This window comes from Carassius gibelio, chromosome B22 (assembly GCF_023724105.1).
Source record: "Carassius gibelio isolate Cgi1373 ecotype wild population from Czech Republic chromosome B22, carGib1.2-hapl.c, whole genome shotgun sequence".
In the NCBI taxonomy this organism is placed as follows: Eukaryota; Metazoa; Chordata; class Actinopteri; order Cypriniformes; family Cyprinidae; genus Carassius; species Carassius gibelio.
The window spans coordinates 10,219,575-10,230,310 of NC_068417.1; the positions used below are offsets into that span (position 1 = coordinate 10,219,575).

Consider the following 10,736-nt stretch of genomic DNA (forward strand, 5'->3'; position numbering starts at 1 on the left):
TATATTCTTAACTCAACAAAAACTTTTTATTCAACAAAAACTTTATTTTTCTTCTTCATCCTTGAGAATCAAGGTTATGTACCTCTGATTTGCAAAGTTAAATTAAGTTTGGAGAACGACAACAACAAAAAACATTAAACCAGTGCATGTCGGAGCATAACAGCTTCCATAAATAACAGCAAATTTGTACCACACTGCTTGGCAATAAATAGCGACAGCAGAAGTGAACATCGGATGTCAAAACCACACGTGGAATTAGGACTGAAGAAAGAAATGGGAGTTTTAAAATTTCTAAAGGATCATGGAATAATTAATATTAGTATTTTGATTAATAACTTTAGGATAAAAAAATCTGCAAAACATGAAATGCCAGGTTTCCAAACATTACAGTCTTATATATATATATATATATATATATATATATATATATAGCCACAAAGAGAATCAGCAGTTTGAGCTGAGACTCATGCAAACAAATGATTTTGCAATGATATTGGCCCACTTTGTAGCAGCTGCCAGTGAAGAATAACCACATAAGGAAAGGTTTTCAGGAAACACTGCTTAGAAGTACAATCCGTAATTGATGCAAGAAGGGCACATTTCATGGGAACTGATTTGTTTGCGATTTAAACTGTAATTAACTCTGAGCAATTACGGATTGTATTTTAGAGGACGCAGGACTTGAGGCAACGCTGAGACAAGACTTGAAATGCTAGTAGTGATGTAGTGGATGAAATTCTTGGCATGGAAATCAACACTCAACTAAATCAATCAAACTAGTGAAAAAGACAGCAAACACACTCTTGGCTCTGCTTTGAGACCCCGACGGTCCCTTGTATTGCAGGTGCATGAATTGCAGGTTTAGTGCTGTTTGACCCGAGGAGCTGTGACTCTACGCAGGAAACCGTACAGAAGTCCAAAATTCTGCAGGAAAGCAAGAACGAAATAAGACAAATGTTAACTGAAAAATACATTTAATATAAATCATGATCAGAGTGAAAAAAAAACCCTGCACTAAAAAAAAAAAAAAAGTGTTAAAAAAAATCTTTATCTGAACGTTTGTCTTACCTGAACAGCCAAATACAGCACTCCAAGATAAGATGCGATACAGACAGCTAGCAGCAGGTCAAAGATAGCTGGTTTTACCCTGGTTTTTTTCAAATAAAACAATCATTCAAACAAAGTGTTTAACCCTGGGTTAAGCATCATTTCAAAAAATATAAAGTTAGAATTGTGAGAAATAAATTTACAATTGTGAGACAAAAATTCAGAATTCCGAGATATAAATTTACAATTGTGAGAAAAATAAAACAAAGTCAGAATTGTGAGAAATAAATGTACAATTGTGAGAAAAAAATATCAAGTTAGAATTGCGAGATATAAATTCACATTTAAAAAAAATAAAGTCAGAATTCCGAGATATAAATTTACATTAAAAAAAAAAATAAAGTCAGAATTCCGAGATATAAATTTACATTTAAAAAAAAAATAAAGTCAGAATTCCGAGATATAAATTTACATTAAAAAAAAAAATAAAGTCAGAATTCCGAGATATAAATTTACATTTAAAAAAAATACAGTCAGAATTCCGAGATATAGATTTACATTTAAAAAAAATAAAGTCAGAATTCCGAGATATAAATTTACATTTAAAAAAAAAATAAAGTCAGAATTCCGAGATATAAATTTACATTTTAAACAAAATAAAGTCAGAATTCCGAGATATAAATTTAAAATTGTGAGAAAAAAAGAAAGTCAGACTTCCAAGAAATAAAGTCAAAATTTTGAGATAAGATTTATTATTCAGTGGTGGAAACGGGTTTCCATTATTATTATTATTATTATTAACTTTACAAATGCAAATGCAAACCTTTATATCTGGGTTAAATTCAATACCTAACCTGAGTTTAATTATAATATATGAAATTATCTCATAATATTAAAAAAATATTCAGGATGAAAAAAAGCAAACCTTGAAAGGTTCTCAAGCACACAACATTTTTTTAATGACAATGTACATCATTGAATATCTCACCTATACGCATTCATGGTCTGCTTGAGTTGATCATAAAAGACAAACTCAGGGTCCCTGTCAAAATAAAACAACACAAAAAACAATAATGAAGCTCTGAATATGATCCAATTCCACTCAACACTGAAGCACTGCGATGTTGATTCACCTCTTGTCGGCTCTGACCAGGTGTCTCTTGACGTCCTTCAGATAACGGTTCAGGTAATACTCCAGCGTGTTCACGATGCTGCTATCTTTGTCCAGCAGCTGGGCGGCTCGCGGTTGAGCCGTCAGCCAGTCCACCAGTGACTCCAGCTGATCCTCCTGCACCTGCTGATGGGAACAGAAGCGCACTTAAACAACAACAGACCAGACGCAACACGTCAGCTTTACACAGACGAGTCAGTGAAGGCTAAGTGCTGGGAAATGAGCATATACAGTGTGATGCCTGCAAATACTGCAGCTCACCGGGCTTTGGAAATACTCACCATCTGTTCAGTGAAGATCTGCACGTCTCCGCCGACGCCCTGCAAGACAGAAGACAACTATAGCATCAATAAAAGACACATTTTGAGCTCTGTGATTGAGGCCAGAGGTAAAACTGAACGGTTAATCAGAATAAAACCAAAATCTTAACATATATATGCACTGTTTTCTCATTTTTCTTATTTTTGCTGTCAAATATTATGATTTGAAATCACAAATGCTACCATCATAATGCTATTATGGGATGCAGGGATAACCAGGTCAGATTCTCTGAATCAGTATACCAATACAGAATGCACATAAATGAAATGATACAAAGCTGGAGAATGTGGATTCTATTTTAGATTGTGATGGACCAGATATATTTTAGAATGTATCCAGTCTTTTGTCTCCTGAAAGAATAGAACTGATTGTAGAAAACACAAAATGTGAAATCTGGTCCAAATCGCTTATGCCATTGTGTATATTACTACTTAGAAAAAAATAAAAATGAAACATAATTAAATCAATAATCAAGAAAAGTGCTTACGGCACATAGTAAAATAGGAATCTGGGAGTAATGTGTCTTATAAATACTGTTTTTGCAAAGTAAACTCAAAATGACACATTTAGATGCAAAAATAGAAGAAGAAAAAAAAATCTCCCTTCGGTTATACTGCTGTAACTCCTCTTTAAACTGTTATATGAAATATTATTTTTTCTGGTACATTTTGGCATCAAAAAAAATTTATTTCAAAGAGTAACCCCTAATTAAACCTGAATTACAGATAAAAAATATATATATAGTTTTTTTTTTTTTTTTCAAAAGGTCAAAAAGCACCTATGTCTTTGTTTTTTTAAGTTTATTGTAATATTTTAAACCTATATGATGTTATATATAAATAATTACACTAATATATTTTAGTTCAAAGGGTTTCCTTTACAATTAAAAATTTTTTTTCCCCCTCCTTTTGTATGTGTGTAGCGTAAACATTTGAATTTGAGTTTGTCAAATTTAAGCGAAAATACCAAAAAATGTATCGGTGCTTATGTCGTTAAAATTGCAATCTATTATCAAAGTAAAAAAAATAAAAAATTCAAGCAGATTTTCGTTTGTTTGTGTGTTCGTTTTTTCGCGCAGAATTAGATCAAGTAGATTTCAAATCGTGCCGCCCTACTCAATGTTCGAGTTATATATTACATATTTTATTCGTATACATATCCATATCCGCTGAGAAATGAAGACTAATGTAGATACTGGACCATTACCTTCTCTGTCAGGTTGTATATGACTCTCGCCAGCGCTTCGGCGATGACTTTAGTGTTTCGACTGAGCTTCGTCAGATCCACGTGAGGCCTGCCAGAAACAGAGAGACGACATCATCAACCTAACCAACCAATGGGCAGCGAGGGAGGGAACCAGTCGTCAGGGCGACAGAGAGAGAGCACCAATCATCACCCACCCAGCGGTGGCCTCTCCCGCCCCCTCCAGAGAGGACACTGACCGCATGTCCATGATGGAGTGGCGCGCGGGGCTGCGGTGGCTCTCCAGGTGGGACAGGGTGAAGGCGGGCAGGCGGCGGATGCCGAAGCGCTCGTGCTCCCACGCCAGAGTGTCGTCCGCCAGGTTGATCTTCTTGTGGACCATTGAGAACTTCAGGTCGGGGTGCTGGTGGGCCGAAACCTACAAACAGGAGCCAGTGAGGTCTGACGTCACGAGGAGTAAAGAACGTGGATGAGGAGCGGATAATCTTACGGTCTCTAGTTCTTTGAGAAGGAGGTGCTGTGGGCTTCCCTCTTTCGGTGGTTTAGAGACGTGGAGGTGAAGGTTGTCACTGTTACCCAGAGTGTCCAGACACAAAACGAACGCCACGTTGTCCTGGAGCAGACTGGAATCTGGAAGACAGGGGCGAGGTCAATACAGGTCGTTTAACAAGACGTCTTAGCAGGGGTTCATGCTCAAATTTTTTTTTTTTTAATTTGCAGCTTATTATTGGTATCAATTAACATGATTAAAGCCACCTTTGGGGAATTATGAAATAAAGAAGGTTTTTAAGATTTTTTTAATTTTGGAACACAATGAAAATGTATCAGATCATACACCTTAATAAACGAATGTGAGGAGACATTTACATTTAAGTAAAATTATCCAATTTGTTTAAATGCGAAACATACACTAGGTTTTTAGATATTTTTGCTTCAAAACGCAGTGATTTAATAATTTTTGAATTACATTTATTTCAAACTTTGGAATAAATGCCAAATATGGCTTCGGGCTCCGTGTGCAAGGACCTTAACCAGAAACAAAAGCGTTATGCATAATATGGGGCTTTTAATTATCAACAAGCCTGAAATGATTGATTTTTAATACAATAAAAAAAAACATTATTATAATATTATTTTGAAATATTTATGTTTTACTACTTCCAGCAGCTCATAATCAACAGATTATGTCACAAAAATACCAATAATAACCACAAAAAAAACCCATTATGCATTATACAGGATTTTTAATAAATAAATAAAAATGCACGGGACTCTTATTTTGAAATGTATATTATTTACTTTCAGATGATCCTAATAATCAGACAGTTTCATTAAAATACCAAAAAATTACCAGAAAAAAAAATATTTATAATACAAGTTCTATTAATAAACAAGGCTGAAAAACACGGAGACTCTTATTTTGAGATTGTACAGTCCATATAAACTATATTTGCTCTGCACGTTCATGAATATCTATTTTTAGCAACAAATGTAAGTGATATACTCAAACCGTGGAGCAATACTCGTACCTGTGTGATCCAGGTTGTCCTCCAGCCAGCGTTTTGTGCCTTGGTAGTTAAACTTCCCACCTCCAGACAAGAAAAACAGCAGGTTGTATCTACGAAAAATAAAGCATGCTAAGGCTGGGCAATTTTATTTTATTTCATCTATTAATTAGAATTTCATGTTTTGCCACGATTTTATTTTTTAGAAATCACTGACTTGCAATTTTCACTAGAAATATTATAAAATTTTAGAATTAGACAATTTGATGATATTCCGGTAAAGAAAAGACCGATCCAACCATGATTAGCCGCTAACGTGCTCTGTGAATGACCATAAATACAGCGCTAGGCGTCATTCACACAGAATGCGCTTTTGTGTTGACAAATACACGATGCAGGCAGCAGAATAGAAAAAAAGTGCAAGAAGATCAGAGGGAACTTTTTTTAACTTCAGCGTCACGTTTTTAGAAAGCCGTTTCATGCATGAGACGCTGAAAGAGACGCGAGCGCAACAGTCAAACATGTCCATTTTTACACAGAAAACAATGGAAAAGCAGCGCAATCGAATAAAAAAAACTCATCATAATCATTCTGAATTTTAATTACCTTGACTTTTGAGAATTTGTTAAAAGCATTAAATCTGAACACATAATATGTATTAGACAAATCCGTATAAAATATGTAGCTGTAGTTCATGCAAAGATACTTAAATTATTTGTTTAACATTTACATCATTTTGACGACTTCATGTGTGCTGCACTTGGATTAGAATTTTCTTTAACTAAAGAAATAAAGGAAAATTTACTTGAATCATGTTGTAGTTACATTTTCAAGTCGACTAGATAAAATTCGTAAAAAATTGAGAATCGGTAAAACTTAAAAATATATATTTTTTCGCCAAATCACCGAGCCCTTAAGTGCGCAGACAGAAATGGGTTTCGAAGTCAACGTTACCCGGCATGCGTGCGTTTGTAGGAGTAGAGTCTGGAAAACAGTCGTGCGAGCTCCAGCAGTACAGCGACGCCACTGCCGTTCGAGTCTGCGCCGTACGACAGCCACTGAAACAAAACACACTCAATATCTCACAACAAATAACTCACCTAAAATACACATAAAGAACGAAAGCAGTATGATGTCCTCACCGGAGCAACTCCGAAAGAGTCATAATGAGCCACCAGGACGATAGTGGGCAGATCTTCTCCTCCCGAACCCGTGAGACGACCCTGACAACAGCATTAAAGCAATCTTGAGAGACATTTCACCCTTTCAGAGTCAAACGCTGCACTGCTGAAGGATGTTTAAAAGCCTGACCTGACTGAGTGCAGCATTAACTGAATGCCATTCTCAGATTAGTGTTATTAATGTCCTCTGAGCCTAAAACCACTGCTAGAACGTCCAACACAATGACACAAAGTGGATGAACTATGGTTTTATGGTCCTTTCTAGAGTTCGACGGCTGACTTTCATTGGATGACAGAGAGCAAGAGTTCTCCAAACGTCTTCATTTTAGGTTTGTAATGACACGAGGGTGAGCATGTGAAGACAGTGGCTTCATTTCTGGGTAAACGAGTCTGTTCTGGAGTCAGTTATACTCACCTCTAGACTGGTAATGGCCCAGTCACTGACAGCTTTACTCTGAGCTCCACTGGTCACCATCTGAAAACCGTTAGCGGTCGCTGTGTGTAGCAGCACTGGATAAAAACACACAAAGCCCAGTTAATATACATTCAAAACTATCCACACACATTAAAACACATACACAGAATACACACATATAACACTTAAAAGTACATATACAATCTGGATATTTATATGCTATATATAACATCAATATAACAATATAGTACCGTGTATGTATATAAGGTTGATTATACTTAGTAAATATCCTATATGAAGTTATAATACTTAAAAATACATTTTATAAAGTAAATAAAGGTTAAATAAATGTTTAAAATACAATGTCAACAATATTTTAAATATGCATAGATATTATTACAAAATAAAACATACACACACATATATACATATATATATATATATATATATATATATATATATATATATATATTATAACTTGTATACATACATGCATTTTATTATAAATTATAATTTTTAAACACAAGTGCTACTATAAAGATACATTTAAAAACTTGCATTTAAATATATAAATATGTAAATATAGCATTTGTATTTATATACATTTCAAAATATATTTTAATATATGTAAATTAATTATATTTAAAACAGGGCTGGGCCATATAGCTAAAAACCGTATCAATCGATAATTATTGACATTTTTATTTTTATAACCCTTATTAAAACAAAGAGCAAATCGATTTTTTTCCATTGCATTTTTAATTTACTAAATTTTTTAAGACAACAAAATGTTTTTTTTGTTTTGTTTTAACAGTCAAACACAAAATAAAATGTTAACAAATATCTCCTAAATCATGTTTTATATGCAGATCAAATAAGTCTTAAGGAAACTTTTTGCGCTATGTGCAAAATAAAGCAGTGCTTTAAACGGTTTATTCAGTGCAATGAAATAACAACTGTCCATAAAAAATGTGCATAACATCATTAACATATATAAATCAAATATAATTTAATAAATTGCATAAACAATCAACAACATCATGTATTTATGCATTGAGACATAATTCGTTACGTGTTTTTTAAAAGTTTAAACCGTTTTAACTTTGCATGACTTTCTATACATCTCACGTCACATTCGTCCGTCTAAAAAATGTGCTGAATATGCGTCTTTGTGAATGGCTTGGTTTGGGTTTTAACTTAATCAAGATCTTCTCTGCATTGCGCTTTGATATTGCTCTAATATTTTGAATGCATAACGTAGCAGCGGCGCGTCTCGTGGGCTAGACTTACAAAACATTAATATGCAAAAACGTTGCAAACGGCTATCGAACATGTTTTATATTATACTAACTATATCATATAAACTGTATTGTCAAACCCTGCGTATTCTTAAACAAGTACCTTCAGCAGCTGACGAAGCCCCCTGTGAGGACGAGGAGATCTGTGTCTGAGTGTAGATGGACAGCAGCTCCTCGTCCTCCAGAGCGAAGTACACGGGCACGATGGTCTCGGTGGCCAGCAGCTCCGGCTCCAGCTCCATGAACTGCTACAGAAGACCAAAACACAGCACAGTCAGCCTCCGGCGAGCTGAGCGTCCCACACACCACTCCAGCGGACGCCGGCGTTACCTGCACCATGTCCTGCGGCACAGTGGACATGTTCTGGGGCAGTATGATGACCACGGCCCCCGCCGACTGTCGCAGCGCTCTCTGGTATTTCTCATAGGAGAAGTCTGCGAGCCGCACCATCACACATCGACGGCTGAGCACCTCGGCCTCCACCGTACGAGCCTCCGTGTTTAAAATGGCATTACGGGAACCTAAAAGACGAATTTGAGTTATGATAGCATGGGCAGTGTGTTATTTACCATCGAAAAAGCTAACTGATATAATACTGCATTATGATCTTAGACATAAATGGCTTGTGTTTTTAACTAAATACATCTGAAAAGTCCATAGAGACCTGTGAAACCAGTTTTGAGTCACGATGAGCTCTTATGAAGGACACTGTTTGATAAACAGAGCTGGCAGATCCTATTAACGGACCATCAAATGCGGTTTTGTTAACTCAGATGACGATGACTTAATGTAAACATAAAAGAAAAAAAATGAAAAATGACTTGGCAACTAACTGAAATAAATAAAATAATTTATAATATTATTTATAATTAAAAAATATAAATAAAAACTAAAACTGAAAAAAAAAAAAAACGTGAAAAGTGATCAAATTGAAATAAAAAATGAAAATATTGAAAGCTACATCAAAATATGAATTAGAATAAAAATAAAAACTACAATAGTGTTTCTGTGAAATATATATCTATATATATATATATATATATATATATATATATATATAAATATATATATATATATATATATATATATATATATATATATATATATATATATATATATATGTTTTTTAATATGTTTTTTTTTATTGCTCAACAGCTCTGAAATCATTGTTCATCACTGAAATCACTGAAATTATGTTACTAATGTTTTGTTGGACATTTACTACGGTAATAACATAGTATTTCATAAAATACAGTTATGTACCATGCAGGATAAACTATATTTTTTCTGTTAATATTAGCAATCTGAAATATAAATATAGTATAAACATGTTTATTTTATATGTTTAAATACTAAAATTACGAGAATATATATATATATATATATATATACACACACACTCAAAAGATAGCTTTAAAATAAATATAATAAATTATAAATGGAATATGAAATATAAATGGAATATGAAAATACAAATGCATAATATGATAAGAAAAAATATTTAAAACGTTGAATAAATACATAATAAATATATAATAATGTATAAAAGTATAATATAATTTAAATATATGTATACACTTAATGCTGTATGTATAAATACATGAATTGAATAGCAATACATTAAAACTGAAATATATAACTCAAAATATCAACAACAATAGAATTTAAATAATTCAGAATAAACTGCTCTCGAAGGAGTGACTCAGATAAAGCCGTTACAATGTTTCTATAATGTTTGGACGCGTTACGTTACTACAATAACGTCGATAATACCGCGGTATGAAGTAACGCTAGCGATACATGTCAACATCACAGTCCACATGTCAACGCTTGATGGGTTTAAACCTACAACCTTCAGTTAAGAGCCCTTATGAAGGTTTTAACCTATAAAACCCATAGTAAAACCACGGTACGGTACAGTCTGGGGGCTAACTGAAAGACTGTACGTTTGAACCCCAGCACACGTTGACTTACGCACCACTCCGCCACGGCAAGTCCTACACAGTGTACAGTGTGTTTTACCGTAGGTTTGTCCCTGCAGGTCGTACTGCTGCATTCGGTAGACACTGAACTCGTGCGCCGCTTCCGCGCGCAGCGGACACACGAGCACCAGAAACAGCACGAGACTCAACGGGAACGAGCACTTCAGCATGTTCTCCAACACCTCGCTGGCCTCCTCGAACATGCTGGAGCCGGAGCGATGAGGAACCGAGAAAACACGGGATGAATGAACGACTGACGGACTGACGGAGAGCGCTCGAGCTGCGGGGGGTTTCAGACAGGCGAAGTCAACGGACACCTACACGCCCGCATGCATTGTTGTGATACTAAGATACCGTTTAATCGATGCACCGTTCAGCTTTTTCTGTGACAGGTTTAGTTTAATACATTAATTCAAGGGTGCTGGGGTTTTAGGAAATCGTTGTAATTGATTAAATCTTGTCCAAATGCGACTCTAGTTGGGGATGTTTGGGGTCCTTCAGGAGAATCCAGGGACTGCCTCATCTGACCTTTTTCTCTAGTCAGATTTATATGGTCTATTTATTAATTTTGCATAACACACATAATCTGTTATATTTGAGGATTGAGTGCAGT

General features: G+C 34.9%; 1 protein-coding gene across 4 annotated transcripts; it reads right to left on the minus strand.

Annotated features, from left to right (window-relative positions):
- Positions 1–4: 4 nt before the first annotated feature.
- On the minus strand, positions 5–10,446 carry LOC127987481 (nicalin-1). Of its 4 annotated transcripts, none has more exons than XM_052589820.1 (15): positions 10,164–10,446; positions 8,472–8,662; positions 8,245–8,389; positions 6,844–6,938; positions 6,390–6,470; positions 6,202–6,305; positions 5,272–5,360; positions 4,233–4,372; positions 3,982–4,160; positions 3,746–3,833; positions 2,500–2,538; positions 2,181–2,341; positions 2,036–2,089; positions 1,069–1,147; positions 5–924 (listed from the first exon to the last, which is right to left on the minus strand). In XM_052589820.1, exons 1-15 carry the CDS (start codon positions 10,324–10,326, stop codon positions 862–864), a joined length of 1,671 nt encoding a protein of 556 aa, XP_052445780.1. In that variant the 5' UTR covers positions 10,327–10,446; the 3' UTR covers positions 5–861. The 4 variants fall into 4 exon arrangements, with proteins under 4 accessions (XP_052445780.1, XP_052445779.1, XP_052445778.1 ...); XM_052589819.1 differs by having other exon boundaries at positions 2,181–2,344; positions 10,164–10,445; XM_052589818.1 differs by having other exon boundaries at positions 3,940–4,160; positions 10,164–10,445.
- Between the last annotated feature and the right edge of the window lie 290 nt (positions 10,447–10,736).

Excerpts from the sequence above, each read along its gene's own strand:
- LOC127987481 (XM_052589817.1), bottom strand. The coding sequence starts at position 10,326 with ATGTTCGAGGAGGCCAGCGAGGTGTTGGAGAACATGCTGAAGTGCTCG. Across the intron at positions 2,539-3,745 it reads TATACAACCTGACAGAGAAG|GGCGTCGGCGGAGACGTGCA; the intron begins GTAATGGTCCAG and ends TCTGTCTTGCAG. Across the intron at positions 2,345-2,499 it reads AGATCTTCACTGAACAGATG|CAGGTGCAGGAGGATCAGCT; the intron begins GTGAGTATTTCC and ends TGTTCCCATCAG.